The sequence below is a fragment of the Hemiscyllium ocellatum genome, chromosome 42 (genome assembly GCF_020745735.1).
Source record: "Hemiscyllium ocellatum isolate sHemOce1 chromosome 42, sHemOce1.pat.X.cur, whole genome shotgun sequence".
In the NCBI taxonomy this organism is placed as follows: Eukaryota; Metazoa; Chordata; class Chondrichthyes; order Orectolobiformes; family Hemiscylliidae; genus Hemiscyllium; species Hemiscyllium ocellatum.
Genome location: NC_083442.1, coordinates 34066867 through 34085565, shown reverse-complemented (window position 1 = coordinate 34085565; position 18699 = coordinate 34066867). Strand labels below are relative to the sequence as shown.

Below are 18699 nucleotides of genomic sequence, written 5' to 3'. Positions count from 1 at the left end.
AGCACACAGTTGAAGTCTCCCACCCATGAAAAGGTTTCTCATGAATCTATTCTGTCCCCTCTACAACGCCTTCACATCCCTCCAAAAGTGAGTAACCAAAACTGCGCAGGATTCTGTTTCAGACCAATGCAGTAATTTATCGGGGTTTAGCATAGCTTTCTTGTATTCGATGCCTCTATAAAGCCCAGGATTCCCGATGCCTTTTTAACCATTTCTCACCATTGCTGTGAGCTGCATAGTTTATTTCAATCGTTGAGTTAATATATTCAGAAGAATTACTCATAACTTACCAACATGCTTCTGAGAATCAATGCATAGAATATTCAGGTCAAATACAAGCCCATATCAGTGTTTATGCACCTCACAATCTTCTTTCTACCCCACCAGAATACCCTACTAACCTTTTATCCTTGTGTCTGTATAGCTTTCTGATGTATCTCTGCATCAAATATGTGAATGCAACTCACCTTAATTATTCACTATGGTAACAAGGTCCATACTCTAACCATGCTCTGGGGAAAGATGTTCCATGTAAATTTTCAATCGAATTTAGTAATGAATCACTTAGATTTACGGTCTCTAGTTTCAGTCTCCCACATGAAAAGAAATGCTTTCTCTATGTTGACCTAATCAAACCTTTTCATAATCTTATCTAACTGTACCCAAGCACAAACTGTTGGCTTTAGGAGAAATTTGAAATGAAGTTTCAAAAAAAAAGGCAAGTATCCATCGAAAGATTAATTTAAACTCAACCCAGGAAAACTGGGGTGTGTCGAGAGATACCCAAATTAAGTCATCCAAATTTTCTGAGTCAGCGTTGAAGGATTCAATTCATATGGCACAGTATTCTATTATTGCTTCCTATTAATATAGCCATTCAGTATGTGACAGCGTTCTTTGTTTAGCATTTCATATCCAAATAAAGAGACAAAACTTTGTCCAAGACAAAGCAAGGAAAAGTTGCAAACTGTCCTGAACCATTCATACACTTACCAATGGTAATAGTCTTGTGTATAGGGCGGAAAGCAGTATGGAAAAACAGTTACAATTTATTATGGCTCTATCATTACATACATGAATTTCAGAGATGATCTGGTCAAACTGTTAGTTGAAAACCGGTCTATCAGATTTATTTGATCTGACTCACCTTCTGGTGTTCTTCTAGGTCACGATTGTTAAGGAGTGCATGGTTGATTCGGAATACTATCCAGTCAAATAGGGCACCGTAAAGGGACTTAGCCATGGAGTCACGTACAGTTATTGCCTAAAATAGAACAAATTAGCAATTACAGATGGGCAATATAGAATGTAAATTGAAAACCTTATTGAGTTTTGAGGTAGTTTGTAGCTCAGATTGAGGTTCTGGATGTAAGTTTGCTCGCTGAGTTGGAAAGTTTATTTTCAGACATTTCATCACCATACTAGGTAGCATCTTCAGTCAGCCTGCAGGTGAAGCACTGGTAGTGTAGCCCGCTTTCTATTTATGTGCATGGGTTTCCTTGGGTTGGTGTCATTTCCTGTGGTGACGTATTTTCTTATGGTGATGTTGTTTCCTTTTCTTTTTCTCAGGGGGTGGTAAATGGGATCCAACTCGATACACTTGTTGATAGCGTTCCAGTTGGAATACCATGCTTATCTCTGTTTGGTTGTTTGAGGATGGATGTGTTGTCCCACACGAAGTGATGTCCTTTCTCAACCGTAAGGATACCAGTAAGAGTGGGTCATGTCTTTTTGTGGCTAGTTGATGCTCATGTATCCTGGTGGCTAGTTTTCGGCCTGTTTGTTCAATGTAGTGTTTGTTACAGTTCTTGCAAGGTGTTTGTAAATGACATTAGTTTTACTTGCTGTCTGTCAAGTTCTTTAGCTGCTGCTTTCGTGTGTTGGCGGGCTACCATGATGCCAAGGGGTCGCAGTCATTTCCAAGATGACTTTGATGTAGGAAGAGTGGCTAGGTTTTTTGGACGTATTTTATCTGTTTGCTGGGGTTTGTTGGACTGTGTTCATTGGGTACCCGTTCTTTTTGAATCCACTGTAGAAGTGATTTTCCTCTGCTCTTCGTAATTCCTAATTCACTAAAGAGAAAAACAACAACGAACTGCCATTCCTAAATGTCGCAGTAGAGTGAATAGCCAATGGGGAACTTCAAACTAGCATTGACAGGAAAACAACAAATATGAATCAAATATTGAACTACAGAAGCAATCATTGCAACACCCACAAACGAAGCTGCGTGAGAACACTATTTCAACTGGCCACCACACACAGCAGCAGAGGAACTACCGGTGTGGTCTCATTGCAAATCGTTTCAGAGAACCCAAAGGGATTTTACAAATACATAAAAGGACAAAAGGATAACTAGGAAGAGAATAGGGCCCCTCAAAGATCAGCAAGGCAGCCTTTATGTGGAGCCGCAGGAGTTGGGAGAGATACTAAATTAGTATTTTACATCTGTGTTTACTGTGGAAAAGGACTTGGAAGATATAGAATGTGACATCTTGAAAAATGCCCATATTACAGAGGAGGAAGTGCTAAATGTCTTGAAATGCATAAAAGTGGATAAATCCCCAGGACCTGATCAGGTGTACCCCAGAACTCTGTGGGAAGCTAGGGAAGTGATTGCTGGGCCTCTTCCTGAGATATTTGTATCATCGATAGTCACAGGTGAGGTGATGTAAGACTGGAGTTGGCTAACGTGGTCTCACTATTTAAGAAAGGTGGTAAGGACAAGTCAGGGAACTATCAACCAGTGACCCAAGGGGCAACTTTTTCCACACAGAGGGTGGTGCACTTATGGAATGAGCTGCCAGAAGAAGTGGTGGAGGCTAGTACAATTGCAACATTTAAAAGGCATCCAGGCGGGTATATGAATAGGAAGGGTTTAGGGGGATATGGGCCTGGTGCTGACTGGTGGGACCAGAGTGGGTTGGGATATCTGGTCGGCATGGACAAGTTGGATTGAAGGGTCTGTTTCCATGCTGTACATCTCTACAAGTCTATGGCATCTCTGGGACACCCGCACCTACCAATCCCACCGCCCCATGGCTGAACACTTCAACTTCCCATCCCATTACACCAAGGACATGCAGGTCCTGGGCCTTCTCCACTGCCAAACCATTACAACCATTCCCTCCATGACTCTCTCATCAGGTCCAAACCTCCCCCCACCACCACCAGCCACACCCCACTCCAGGCACCTTGCCCTGCCACCACAGGAAGTGTAAAACCTGGACCCACACCACTCCCCTCACCTCCATCCAAGGCCCCAAGGGATCCTTTCACATCTGTCAGAAATTTACCTGCACCTGTACCAATGTCATCTACTGCATCCATTGCACCCAGTGTGGTCTCCTCTGCATCAGGGAGACAGAACACCTTCTTGTGAATCATTTCAGAGAACATCAAGGGGCACCCACACCCACCAAACCCACCACCCTGTGGCTCAATATTTCACCTCCCCTCCCACTCTGTCAAGGTCATGCAGGTTCTGGGCCTCTTCCACTGCCATACTGTGACCCCACCCCCTTTGCCCAAACGCCACCCCCTTCCATTTATCTCTGAGCACCAACCCACAAACCTTATTCCTGTTGAAGGGCTTATGTCCAAAACATGGAGTCTCCTGCTCCTCGGATGCTGCCTGCCCTGCTGTGCTTTTCCAGCAGCACACTTTTAACTCTGATCTCCAGCATCTGTTGTCCTCACTTTCTCCTTCAGAACTCACCACAACAATAGATGGAATTTAAATTCAACGTAAAGTACCTGGAATTGAAAACTAGACTGAGTGGAAACTATCACTGTCTGTCTTAAAAACCCATCCAGTTCACTTCGATCTGAATTTTCAATGCTGATACAGTAGTAACATCCCTACGTCTGGGCCAACAACTCTTGGTACAAGTCCAACACCATGAGTTGTTCCATCTGCAGCCTACAATCATAACGGCTGATAAATCAGTCCAAGAGTCCTTCCACCTATTCCCCAAAGGGGAAAAAAAGCAAGTGAAGACGTGTTTTATAAAAAAACTTAAGAGACACACAAGAGTTCAGTACAGCCAGGTGATAAATACCCATAACAGTGCACTCTGAATGAGTTTATATCCAAAATAAAGGCTACTTTGGATTTGTCCTACACCAACATGCCATTTGGACTAAAGCTCCGAATGTGGGATAGACAACATGCTACATGCAGTAAATGCATTACTTTCTATTTACCTCAGATAGTCTATAGGGCAGAATAAGTCTCTCTCCAACTGTCACAGTCTTCCTGGTAGTCAGTGCTTCAAACAGTGCATCTTCTTTAACCTAATTAAAGAGCAGTGAATTTCAAAATGAGTGATATTACAGAGACTTTATGCTCTATAGTGTTAATCGTAGTTGGGTATTAATGTAGCTTTAAATCTTCATGGTAGGTTTTTAATTAAAAGAACTCTTAAGTTTCATGATGGATCGGGAAGTATTTGGCAAATTCAATTTTCTTTCCTGACTGAAAGAGTTAAATTTTCTCTTTACCAAAAACAGTCTTTTCTGCAATCAGAAAATAGTGAAAATCATTGCGCTTATGCAAACACTTTCAACAGTATTCACTTTACAGTATGATCTTCTTGTCCAAGCAAGAAATAAACAGACATAGCAATTCTGACCTCATGTCCTTCCACAATTCTGCAACTAGCAGCCATGCTTTCAGCTTCTGAGGCCCTGAAGTTCTGGCATTTCCTCCTGAAACTTCTCCAATTCTGAAAATGTTCTTTCCTCTTTTAAGGCATTTCTTAAATCCTATCATTATCAAGGTTTTTGGTGATCTGCCTCAATACCTTAATGTGTGGCTTGGTGTAAAATTATGTCCAATTACGCTCATAAAGAACTTCAAGAACTTTTTGTCAAATGTGACGTAAAAGTAGTTGTTACTGCTAAATACACAAAGTGTGGCTCGTTCTTTTCAATAACAACATGAAATGTACATGTACATAGTGCTATATGCTGTGGGTTGAGGCAAAAAATGTATAATTTTGGGCTTTTCTCAACTAGGAACTATGGTATAAACAAAAATGAATTACCTGTATATTCCTTTCAGGGAAAGAATTTAACAATTTAACAGAGAATGGAGGTTATTATGATACAGCAATGAATTGATAAGATGAATAGATGCACTACCTCCAGAAGCTCCGAGACAATGGGCAACACTTCTGGGTTGCAAATGTCGACTGAATCATCTCGGTAAGTCTTCTTTTTGTACTTTATATTCCCAAGTTGTAAAATTGCAGACAGGAGACAAAATATCCTGAAATTATAATGACATTAAAATTATTTAAATTGCATCTAAAACCCTAATTACATAGAACCTTCTAACTATTATAGAACATCAAACTTGCAATAAACAAGAGAAGAAAACATCTCTAATAACTGGACAAATTTTTATAAACATCTTAGGTTTATAAAATTTTATTTTTTCTCCATGGTGATTGCACAATTTGTCTCCAAAGGTGCATTTTAGCCATAATACTGCAATCAAAAGAGCCAAAATGTTACTGTGAAGCAGATAGTAAACGTTAATATTACAGTTTCAGAAAAATACAAGGCAACACAGTGAGTTACTATGCCCTGGTAATCCATTAGCTGCTTAACAATGTATGATAAGCTTCTGAACCATAGATTTAACGTTAGTTTTAATGGGATAAATAGCATTTCAGACTTTCTTGTATCGACAAGCTATGAAAAGTTCTCTTTGTCTTCAAACGGAATAGTATCAATTTGAACAATTAAAACTGGCATTATTTCAGCCAAAACTTAAGTCCATAAGAGAAAGGAACTGAAATAGACCATCCAAAACTGCTTCACCATTCAATTAGATCAAGGTTGATCTAATAATACAATTTCTTTTTCCTGCCTTTTGCCAATAACCCTCGATCCCTTTCTTGTTTAAAAGTTTGAATGCTCAAACTTGAATGTACTTAGACTCATCAGATCGATGCAGTAGAGAATTCCACAAATTCACTACCCTCTGCAAGAAGAAATTCCTCATATCTGTCTTAAATAGGATTACAATTTCTGGTCCTAAACTCTCCCACAAAGGGAGACAACCTCTCTACGTCTTCCCCAACAAGTCCCCTAAAAATCATGCACATTTCAACAAGGTCACCTCTCATTCTTTTAAACTCCATCAAGTACAGGTCGAAGATGCACAAATTCTCCTCATATCACTGTCCCTCCATCTCCAGGATCAACCTTGTGAACTTTCTCCAGATTGCCACCAATGCCAGTTCATCTTTGCTCAGCTAAGGGAAAATCAAAACTGTTCACAGTATTCCAATTGTGGTCTGACTAGTGCCTTGATTATTATTAGCAAGACCTGTTTTTAATCCTCCTTTCAACATGAAATAAAGGCCAACATTCTATTTACTGTCCTATTTACCTGAACTTGTATGCTAGCTTTGTGTGATTCATTCACAAGCACTCCCAAATCTCTATGTGCTCCATTTAAATAATGCTCAGTTCCTCTGTTCTTTCTGCCAAAGTGCATAATTTCTCATTTTCTCACTTTATATTCCATCTGTCAAATGTTTGTCCCCTCACTGAACCTGTCTATATCCCTTTGCAGACTCTATGCATCACCTTTATTACTTGTTTCCCACCTATTTTTGAGAGTGCGTGGATGACAGGCATTCACTATCTTTCAAGTCATTAACATGTATTGCAAATAACTATGACCCCAACACTCATGCCTATGAGATTTCAGTAGTTACATGTTGCATGAAATCCCGGTCCTATCTAAACAAGGAGCAATTCAGAAAGTCAAAGTCACGTGCAAGATATGATGGTAGAGACTAAGGATTCAGTTCCAAAAATTAAAAGGATAAATAACAGAATTCTTCAAAATCCCTGCCACCAGATATTTCAGTCTGTTTCTTAAGACATCTTCACCAGCTTTAATTCTATGACATTTCACTATATTCACAATAAATCTGCATTAAATGATTTTAAAAAATGACCAAAACAATCTGGACTCCTGCGACATTAAAAAAAACCTGGTTTATTTTCTGTGACCTATCAATGCCTGGCTGGTATCAGTAACATTCTTTCAAAATAGAATCAATTATTTTAAACTTCTAACAAGTGAAGTTGTACACCTGCATCACATCTAAAACACAATTTACCTATATTTAAGTACCACAATCATTGGGAGCATAACTGCAAATAGCTCTTTTGCTCATGATTCTTGAGGGCCAGCTTGTTTGACAACTTATCTGGTTTAAGTCAGGCACACCAGACTTTTCAAACAGTATCCCTACATCTAGTATTTGGTGTGCTCCAGCAGGGTGCACTTCCAGCAATCTTTTCCAAAATTCACAGTTATGCTTTGTGGCTACTTCACTCCATCCCCTTCTCCATTCAACAAGTATACAAACTATGCTTTTGTCCCCAGCCCTGTTCGTCAAAAGAAAGCTGGCTAAATTCAAAAATTCCACTTCATCATTATAGAATGTGCTTGATTTTGTTCCACTGATTTCAAACAATCAAAAAACAACTGACCAGGTCATACACTGACAGCAATCTGCTCTCTCAGTTTACTACCCAGACAGCCAAGTTCAAAATTAATCCTAATGATTTTCTTGTTGCAAGTTCTCCTGTACGTCACCTAAACTGCTCTACAAACATTATGAGAATGGCAGCAATTTACTGCAGACATCATGTTCTCAGACAACATCTTATGGCTTAGTGTTAATCCTTGATGATGGTCAGCCTCAAGAATCAAGATGGAATTCCTTTTATACTCCTTAGCCTTGCAACTCTAATCACATTCTAATTGAGGCAAACTTCTGCATCCCGGCTAAGTGTTTAATTCAGCAGGATTAAGGATAAATTCTGGGACTTGGGAGTAATCATATGAAAATGAAGGCTCTTGTGGGACAGTGATAGCATCTCTACCTCTGAACAAGGACTGCTGGATTCCACCCACTCCAGAGGTATGCATTCTTTTCCTGGAACAGATTGGTTAGAAATATATCCATCATGAAAAAGCTACAGCTTTTTAAACCAAGCTGTTTAATCAAAACCATAACACTACATCTAATAATTTGCTCCCATGTAAAACATCTCTGTGTTACAAATCCATTCAGCATGTTTCTGGTATTCCAGGTATCGCATCTTACCGTTTGCGTGTCTTAGGCAGGAATCCAACCATTTCCATGGCTAGTTGTAAGCGCTCAAAGTCATGTTTCAGATCCTCGCCCTCAACAGAAAAACTGTCCTGTTAAAGTTTGAAGGAAAATAATGTTGTCAGAAAGAATTTGTATAATTTTATCATTGACTTTCAGCCTCTCTCCCTGAGGATATTTACTCTTCTCTGCAATAACCTTCAAACTTATTAGTCATCCTCTTATACTTCTGCCTGTTCTTTAGGGGAGGGTCTCAACACTGCACATTACAGGCTGTTTCGCAGCAGATACCATTAAAACCAAGCCCATTCCAGTCCTTACTCAATATATATAATTACAGACTTGAAAGAAAGATCATTAGGTGATGCTTAGAAATGGAAAACCTATTCACTATTCTCTTCCTCTGTCCCTTCATGCCCCATCAGCTTCCAGCTCATCCAGACCCAGGTTATGCCTGGTTCACAGTGCTCAACTGTTCATTTTTGAAAGACATATGCATCTATCTTTACAGCACAGTGATTAAAAGGATGAATCGGATTTTCACCTTTTCCCAATAATAAGGAATATAATATACTGGATTCAAGAATAAGATCGTGGTTCCAGCTTTGAGGTTGGTTTAACTGTTGATAAAAACTGACTGAAAATGTAAATTACTCTAGTCATAAATCTTAGAAGCAAAGCAAGTGCATGCCCATCAGAAGATAAACTGTATCACAGGACATAGAAGACTGAGTCTTTAAATTTGGAACCAACAAAGTTTGGTACATAATTTGAAGTGGCAGGGTGATTTTTTTTGGAATTAATCTTGCACTTGGACTAATACAATCAGAAGCTAATTCCAGCCCCTACAATTTGCAAGCACTCAAATTGCTGCCAGAGACAGCTCAAAATATAGTTTTAATGTATAATATGAATATATAATATTGAAAAATAATATAATTTGAAATATAATAAATTCTGTAAAGAATATAAGAGGAACTGATGAATAAAATTCAAAGTCATAAAATGCAGCTGAGCAATGGTCACCCAGTGATTGCATCAACATAAAAACAACTTCACTGATAGAGCTGCAGGCTTGTGAAGTCATTCTGTTGAAACACCCAGCAAATAAGGTTGCTTCATAGTAGTGATTTACTGTCTCAGTGTCTAACTATTAGGCTGATCTAAGAGTTGTTGGAAATTACATTATGAGCAAATGCAACTCTAAAGGTATAAATTCAATTCAAGCAAATGATTTTGCCTCCTTTGCAACAGTCCCACAACGAAACTTAGAATGAGGAAACACAAGATCAAACCTAATGGGAAAAGTTCTTGCCTCAATGATGCTTCATATTTTTAAAACACATGCCTTCAGAAGTTGAAAGAGTTTTCAAAGAATGCCAAAAATATGAAAATAGGTGGTTATCTGAAAAGATCACAGCTGGAGAAAATCTGATCCTGTAGGTTATGACAGCTTCAGATGTTTCCATTTGAACCTCATACAATATAGAACAGTCTCCCTCCTACTTCAGGCAGCATCTGGGGAGCAGGTGAATCGACGTTTCGGGCATAAGCCTTCCCATTCCTGGCAAAGGACTTATGCCTGAAATGTCGACTCTCCTGCTCCTCAGATACTGCCTGATCTGATATGCTTTTTTAGCATCACATTCCTGACTCTGACCTTCAGCATCTCAGTCCTCACTTTCTTTCTCCTACCTTGGCAAACATCCAAGCCATTAACACTTTCAACTGGCAATACTGTTAACCTCTAATGGACAAAGTTTTGTGGTATCATCCTCTTGTTAACAAAAACACACGTTTGCATAGCATCTTTCATGATCTTGGGAAATCTCTTATGAGTCAATTAAGCATTAAATTTTTTTAAGCAAACAGGGCAGACAATTAAGACACAGAAAAGTCCCCATGCAATAATCAGGTAAATGGTCAATTAATCCATTCTAGTTAAGTGAGATGGCAGATATATTTTGGGCAGCAAGACTTTTTTGTGTCTCTATAGATAATGTAGTGGGATCTTTTGTCAACAGACAGAAGATAATTTTAGTGGCTCACTCAAAATAAGACAACTTTAAAAGTACCACAACAGCTTTTGCCCAATATTGTCCAAAAGATTGAGTGGGATACCTAAAATCCAGAGTGAGGGCAAGTTAAGAAGAGCTATAGGCTTTGCAAATCCAAGTGTCTTCTAGGCATTGTGTGGAAAAAAGCAATGATCCTGCAGTTCAGGGATAAGAGTCAGCGATTTAAGCCAAATATAAGATCAAGTCAGGTATTTGACAGAGCCAAGATTACTTCAAGATGAAGGCAAAAAAGATCGGGAAGGAGGGGGATACTTTTGCAAAAACTTTCTACTTATTTTCAGTTGCTTTTAAGGTTGAGAAAACAATGCTGCCAGAAATACCAGAGAAAAAACAAAATCAGTTTCCAATTCAAGATGTTCGCTTGTTACTGTTTTTTAAGTGGTTGCCAACACTTAGTAACTGTCTGAGTTGCCCTCAGAATGCACTTATCATGTGTACTGTGGTTGAACAGGTATCCTCTAATGTGGTGCCAGGGAGGAATCCAAAAGGGTAATTCTGGGGAAACCCCAAAGATCAAACCCACAACAATGCAAATCGACTGAATATCAAAAAAGCAATCGCACTTGGATTCATTTGCAGTATGCAATGTTTATGTTGTATGAGTTCACAATCTTGGGAAAAGAGGCAGTCAAAGACTCAGCCATTAGTTGAAGAGTGAAAATGCCTGCTTAATGTTATGACGTGGAGATGCCAGTGTTGGACTGAGGTAAACAAAGTTAAAAATCACAACAGCAGGTTATAGTCCAACAGGTTTATTTAGAAGCACCAGCTTTTGGAGTGCTGGTCCTCCATCAGGTAGCTGTGGAGCAGGATCACAAAACAGAATTTATAGCAAAAGTTCACTGTATCATGCAACTAAAACGATATACTGAACAAGCACAGATGCTGTTAAGTCTTTCATCTTTTAGAATGGGTTTGAGGTTCATTAATATGTAAAGCCCAGAACTACTTTTAAGTCACATCCTCAAGATAACTTAAGGTTTTTACTGAAAAAAAAGGTGACATCTCAGCTCAGGCAATGCTTTAAATGTGTGAAGTCGGGAGATTCAAGATGGCTGCAACCCAGGTGGTCTGAGTCTGCAGTGCTCTGCCTAAGACTCGGGCAAAGTGAGGTATCCACCTTCACCTCACCTTTTAAACCACTCAAGATAGCTTTTGCACAGCACTCATAGTCATTTTGCATCAAACTTTAACAGTTTGGTGCTTTTTTAAAAAATGACTAAAGGCAAAAACTCCCGCAGTTCGCGACAGGCAGGGAGCCCTCCCCCACCCCCTCCCGCAGCAGCAGGGACATCCATGGCCACCTTAGGGGACTTCCCTGCAGAGACGAGCCTGATCTCAGAGATCATCAAACTCCTGGAGAAGATCAACACATCCATCGAGGAAGCCCGGTCCAGGTGGGAGTCGATCTTGGTCATGCTGCAGAAGCATGACCGAGATTGAAAAACTCGGGCAGCGTGTCGGAGGGGCAGAGCAATGGGCCACGGCCTCGGAGACTGCTGCTGAGTCATCCGTGGGTCAGGTCCGGGTCTGGAGCGGTGGGTCTGGATCCTGGAGGAGCACATTGATGACCTTGAGAATCAGGGTCGTTGGAAAAATATTCGGTTGCTGGGCCTTCCCGAATGGGAGGAGGAAGGCCAGCCTGTGGATTTCTTGGAGCAATGGCTCCCACAATTATTGAAGTTGGAGTCGGGACCGGGCCAGATACGGATGGAGTACGCCCATGATGTACAAAGGCTCCAAGATAATACTGTTTCAGGACTTTTTTTGCAGTCGTGGTCCTCAAGAGGAGGGCATTTGATGAGGCGAAGAAGCGTTTGAGAGACTTAAATATTCAATACTCTATGTGATATCAGGCAACGCTGTGCTTCAGTCGTGGAGGATCTGTATATAACTTTGAATCACCGGAGAAAGTAAAGGAATCCCTGGACCCTCTCAAACAGACTGCAGGACTTGAACTATATGGATAACGACTTCATTTTGCAACCCCCCCCCCACCTTGCTTACTCTTCTTTCTTTCTCCACCACCCATCCTTCCCTGCGGCAGGGGTGTCCCTTCTATAACTTGTGCAGCTTATTTGATTTTTGGGGGAGTTTTATTTTTTGAGTGGGGTTTTCTCTCTTTTTTCCTATTTAGTTGCCTAATACTTGCTGGGATTGTAATTTTCTAACTTTTATATATTTCTATTATGTATTGTTTATTAAACATATCTAGGTGGGAGGAGGGGTGGGTCACTCACTGTTAACTCCTGTTTTATAAGACACTTAAATTTATTTACTCCATTTTGTAATGCCTGGGCCAAGGACAGGGCCTTAGCTGGGAGAGGTTATGGTGGGGTTATTGGAAGGTAGTAATGCCCCCTGGGAGCAAGGGGGAAAGTCTCCTTTCAAATATGTTTTGTGTTATTTTCACTTAGGAGTAGTTCTTCATTGTGTTGATTTAGCTGTTTTAAAGAATTCTTTTTTATGTGAGTTTTTTTATGGTCTTCATTCAATGTCTTTTGGGTGGGGTTCTCCCTCCTGGAGGTGGGGGGGGGGGGGGGTCTGCCTGGATGATCATGGCTAGCCAATCGATTAGATGCTGCACCTGGAATGTCAAGGGGAGCCTTTCGCCAATCAAAAGAAAAATATATTATTAAGTCTTAAAAAAGAAAGGGGTGATGTAGCTGTTCTACAGGTGACACATCTACTTGATAAGGAACACTTGAAGTTGCAACAGGGTGGGTTTGGCCAGGTGTTCTTTTCATCTTTCAGCTCAAAAAGTAAGGGATTAGCCATTCTTATTCGGAAGAATCTTCCTTTCCAAATGTTAAGCCAGATAAAAGATGAGTCTGGTTGGTATATATTGATCAAAGCCCTAACATACGGAAAGGAATATGGGATTTTGAATCTTTATTCTCCCCCAGCATACCTTTTTAAATTTTTAACAGAAGCGTTCTCCAAGTTAATGGATTTTGGGTCCGTCATACAATTATAGGGGGAGATTTTAATTGTATTATTGACCCAGAGAGGGATAGGATACCTAGGAGCACTGTGGGCATATCTCGGAGATCTAGGCAACTGGCAGATCTGAACAAGGAGCTAGGACAAGATGATGTGTGGAGGTGTCTTCATCCCCAGAGTAGAGACTTTACTTTCTTTTCTAACAAATGCCATACCAGAACTGATACGTTTTTTTGTCCCTTCGACCCTTTTGAATTTGTTACTGTCTTGTAAAATAGGTAATATAACTACTTTGTGCAGTCCTTGCATGCGATTTGCAGTCCTTGCAAAATCAATGTAGTGTACAAAATCCCATGCAAGGACTGCACAAAACACTACATAGGACAAACAGGAAGACAGCTAACGATCCGCATCCATGAACACCAACTAGCCACGAAACAACACGACCAGCTATCCTTAGTAGCCACACACGCAGATGACAAGCAACATGAATTCGACTGGGACAACACTACTATTATAGGACAGGCCAAACAGAGAACAGCCAGGGAATTCCTAGAGGCATGGCACTCATCCACAGATTCAATCAATAAGCACATCGACCTGGACCCAATATACCGACCACTACAACGGACAGCTGGAACTGACAACGGGAAGCGACAGATTCAAACCACTACAAATGCCGGAGAAAAGATCACAGAGGCGCTTCACAGAAGGCTCCCAAGCACTGAGGATGTCACCTAGACAGGGAACGAAACATCTGCAACACAAATTCCCAGCTTGGTGAACAGAACCACAACAACGAGCACCCGAGCTACAAATCTTCTCACAGACTTTGAACCATGAGAAGGAATTAAGGAATATGAGACTCTTGGCATAACTTTGTAGTTCTGCTTTCCCAGGAACAGCAAATGAATGGAATACCGACAAATGTCTTGCTTTATCTCTTTGATGCAAGATGAAGAAGAAACATTTTAAATCAATAGCTCTGTTTTTGATCTCTGAGAACAAGACTAAAATGTACTAATCACCTAAATTTAATCATGAGAACATTAATTAGAGGTGGAAACATCATATTGTGGGAAATGAAAAAATATGAAATTGTTACACACATAAGGGCTATAAAATACACTGCCTTTTGCTAAAAATTAGAGATCTCTCATTAGTCCATCTAGGGATAACTAGATAGATACTCTGGACTATAGACTATTAATCTCTCACCAGCTTAATCAAAATAAAGTTAGTTTTAATATTGTGTGGTCCGAGAGTTTCTTTTTGAGTCAACAGTCGAGTGTAGAGGGGTCACCTGTCGTGTGACATGAACCCAAGATCCCAGCTGAGGACATCCAAACTTGAGTATCAGCATCTGCTCAGCCACTTTGCGTTGTTGTGTAGCCTGAAGTCCACCTTGGAGGATGGTCACCCAAAGATCTTGTAATTGCAGATACATTCTATTTTGTTCAAAAAGCACACAATCTGCAGGGAGTCAATCCATGTAACATTTTATAAATTCCTGCTTTAGAAACAGAAACCAATCTGACTCAAGATTGGGATACAAGCAGACTTAAACCTCTCATGCTTAATGCATTGTCTGAGCAGAGATGTCACTTTTTTTAATAAAACCTTACGTTATCTCAGGAATGTGACTTAAAGTAGTTCTGGACATTACATATTAATAAACCAAAAACCTGCAACCCATTCTAAAAGATGAAAGACTGAACAGCAATCTAGATTTGTTCAATGTATTGTATCGGTTGCATGCATGAAACTGCGATGCTTTGTGATAAATTTTAAGTCTTATGATCCTGCTCCACAGCTTCTTGTCAAAGGAACAGCACTCCGAAAGCTAGTGCTTCCAAATAAACCTGTCGGACTATAATTTGTGAGATTTTTAACTTTGCTCAATGTCAGTCACCTCAGATGCTCAACTTCCAGGCCATGACCTGTACGCATAATTGGGAATGATTGCAATACTGAGCTCATGTTGCAGTCTTGGATGTTCTATTTCAAAGATGTTTAAGGAAAGATGGAACAGAATGATAGGGTAACACTGTGAAAGAATGAATGTAAACATGCCTTATTAATTTTATGCCACCTTATGGCATCTTATTTAGCTGAACATCGATGGACACAGATTTGACTAAACCTCAAAGAGAGGTTGTAATAGTTAGGAGAAAGTGAGGACTGCAGATGCTCAAGATCAGAGTCGCGAGTGTAGTGCTGGTAAAGTACAGCAGGTCAGGCAGCATCCAAGGAGCAGGAGAATCAACGTTTTGGGCATTGGTCCTTCATCAGGATGAAGGGCTTATGCCCGAAACATTGACTCTCCTACTCCTCGGATGCTGCTTGGCCTGCTATGCTTTACCAACACCACACTCTCGGTTGTGATAGTTAGGTCTATAAATACCTGACTGCAATACTACGCAAACTTGTTCTGAGCAAAGTCATCAATCTGAAATGTTAGCACTTGCTCTGACCATAATTGGATTTCTAACACAATCTGTTTGCATTTCAAAAACTTATCTGATGTTTTACTTTGAGTCATTTTGGGGATTTTATGAGAAATGGAGACCACCTTACATGCATAAACATAGGAAATTGTAACAATGTTTACAGGGCGGCACAGTGGATCAGTGGTTAGCACTGCTGCCTCACAGCACCAGGGACCTGAGTTCAGTTCCACCCTCTAGCAAGTGTCTATGTGGAGTTTGCACATTACTCCTCTGTCTGCGTAAGTTTCTGCCGGGTGCTCCAACTTCCTCCTCCAATCCAAAGATATGCAGGTTAGGTGGACTGGCCATGCTAAATTGTCCACAGTGTCCAGTGATGTACAGGCTAGATGGATTAGCTGTGGGAAATGCATGGTTACAGGGTTCTGGTAGGGGTGGGGGGTGATGCTGTTTGGAGGGTTGATGTGGACTTGATGGGCTGAATGGCCTGATTCCACACTGTAGGGATTCTACTGTATGTAGCAGCTGTTATATTGTAGGTGATGATCATCAGATTTTTAACTATGCACACAGAAATGGTTTACAACAATATTTTCACAGCTTTCATTCTGAAAACTTTGGCAGTACCTGTATTATAGTGGGTCACAAAACAGAATCCACAATAACTCAAAATAATATCATAATTCCTGGAGTCGCATTCATTGTACAAAGTGGGTGGAAGAAAATGCTAGAACTTCTGCAGCACTTTAAACATATATCTCAGAAAGTTCATAAAGGGGGGAAATTGCTGTTGTAGTGGTATCGTCAATCAACTAGCAATCCAGAAGCCCAGGTTTGGGGACATGGGCTCCAATCCCACCACGGCAGCTGATGGTGGGTGAAGAATTTGCAGACAGAATACAACGCAGCGAAGTGAGAGATTATGCACTTTGGTAAGAAGAATAAAAGCACAGTCTATTTTCTAATTGGGGAAAGGATTCGAAAACCTGAAGCACAAAGGGAATTAGGAGTCCTAGCTCAGGATTCTCTTAAGACTAACATACAGGTTCAGTTGGCAATTAGGAAGACAAATACAATTTTCACATCAAGAGGGCTAGAGCAGAAGATGTACTGCTGAGATTCTGGTCAGACCACATTTAGAATATTGAGAGAAATTTTGGGTCCCATACCTAAAGAAAAATATGCTGCACTGCAGGGGGTTCAGAGGAGGTTTTACAAGCATGATTGGGGTGATGAAGGGTTTGTCATATAAGGAGCAGCTGAGGATTTTGGGCGTGTACTTGATGGAGTTGAGAAAAATGAGTGGGGATCAGATTGAAATTTACAGAACACTGAAAGGCCTGGATAAAATGGACATGGAGATGTGTGCATTGGGAGGAGAAACTAGGACCCAAAGGGGACAGCCTCAGAGTAAAGGGGTAACCCCTTAAAACTGAGATGAGGCGTTTCTTCAGACAGTGGGTAGACAATTTGTGAAATTCATTTCTGCAGAGGGCATTGGAGGCCAAGTCATTGTGTGTATTTAAGAGGTAGATAGGTTCTTGATTGATATTAAGTACAAGGGTTACAATGAGAATGGGACTGAGAAACACATCAGACATGACCAAATGGTGAGGCAGACTCAATGAGTTGAATGGCCTAATTCTGCTCTGATATCTTGGTCTCAGCAATATTGAAAAAAATTGGAAACCTCCACTGGTCTTTCCTTTCCTTTGATCTGCCAGCCTTAAAACAGTCTGGCCTGTGTGTGACTCCAGATCCACCACAATGTAGTTGACTCTTATCTGTCCTCTCAATTTGCCAAACAAGCCACTAAATTCATGGTAATTAAGGATGGGCAAACACTGCCGGTCATGTATAGTATGTAAGTGCAAAACTGGGAGCATTTTCATGTTGCACACATCAAGACAATTTGAAAGATTATCAATAATAGGGAAAACCAACATTTATACTTGAGAGGAAAGTGCTGGCAAATTTGCAGTTAATAAAGTGAGGAGCTGGAAAAATCACAGCAGGTCAAGCAGCACCTGAGGAGCAGGCGAGTTGACGTTTCAGGTCAGAATCTTTTATCAGTCCTGATGAAGCGTTCCGACCTGAAACATGGACTCCCCTGCTCCTCAGATGCTGCTTGACCTGCTGTACTTTTTCCAGCTCCACACTATCGACTCTAACATTCCAGCATCTACAGTCACAGAGATGTACAGCACTGAAACAGATCCTTTGGTCCAACTCGTCCTTGCCAACTAGATATCCTAACTCATCTAGTCCTATTTGCCAGCATATCCCTCGAAACCCTTCCTATTCATATACCCACCCAGATGCCTTTTAAATGCTGTAATTGTACCAGCCTCCACCACTTCCTCTGGCAGCTCATTCCATACACACACTACCCTCTGCATGAAAAAGCTGCCCCTTTTATAAATTTTCCCTCTCACCTGAAACTTATGCCTTCTACGGTTGGACTCACCCACCCCAGAGAAAAGACATTGTCTGCTTAACCTATCCATGCCCCTCATGATTTTATAAACTTCTATAAAGGTTACTACTCAGCCTCCGACGCTCCAGGGAAATCAGCCTCTCCCGATAGCTCAAATCCTCCAACCCTGGCAACATCCTTTCAAGTTTCACAACGTCTTTCCGACAGGAAGGAGACCAGAATTGCACGCAATATTCCAACAGTGGCCTAACCAATGTCTTGTACAGCCGCAAGATGACCTCCCAACTCAATGCTCTGACCAATAAAGGAAAGCATACCAGACGCCTTCTTCACTATCCTACATACCGGCAACTCTACTTTCAAGGAACTATGAACCTGCATTCCAAGGTCTCTTTGTTCAGCAACACTCACCATCTCCAAGTGATTGGTACAGCTGTCACTAAGACAAATGCAGCAATTTATTAATCATTGCTAACTACCTACCAAGTTTTGCTTAAATTTTAAACCAGGCAGGTTGACATAGACTGGTCAGGAAACTACACTGAGAAATGAACCTGCAAATGGTTGTCACTCATTTTGCAGGGGTGAAACAGGTGCATGCACATTTCTTTTTGCCTGTTGTAGTGGCAGTCTGAAACAACTGTTAC

General features: G+C 40.7%; 1 protein-coding gene across 5 annotated transcripts in view; it reads right to left on the bottom strand.

The window, feature by feature from the left end:
• Positions 1-18699, bottom strand: part of myo9aa (myosin IXAa) — a 328643-nt gene that overhangs the window by 152894 nt on the left and 157050 nt on the right. For all 5 annotated transcript variants that reach the window (XM_060853931.1, XM_060853935.1, XM_060853933.1 and 2 more), the window contains exons 7-10: positions 8142-8239; positions 5146-5272; positions 4207-4296; positions 1148-1264 (exon numbers count right to left, since the gene is read on the bottom strand). In XM_060853931.1, the coding sequence (XP_060709914.1) occupies positions 1148-1264; positions 4207-4296; positions 5146-5272; positions 8142-8239 (432 nt within the window). The remainder of the gene's footprint in view (positions 1-1147; positions 1265-4206; positions 4297-5145; positions 5273-8141; positions 8240-18699) is intronic.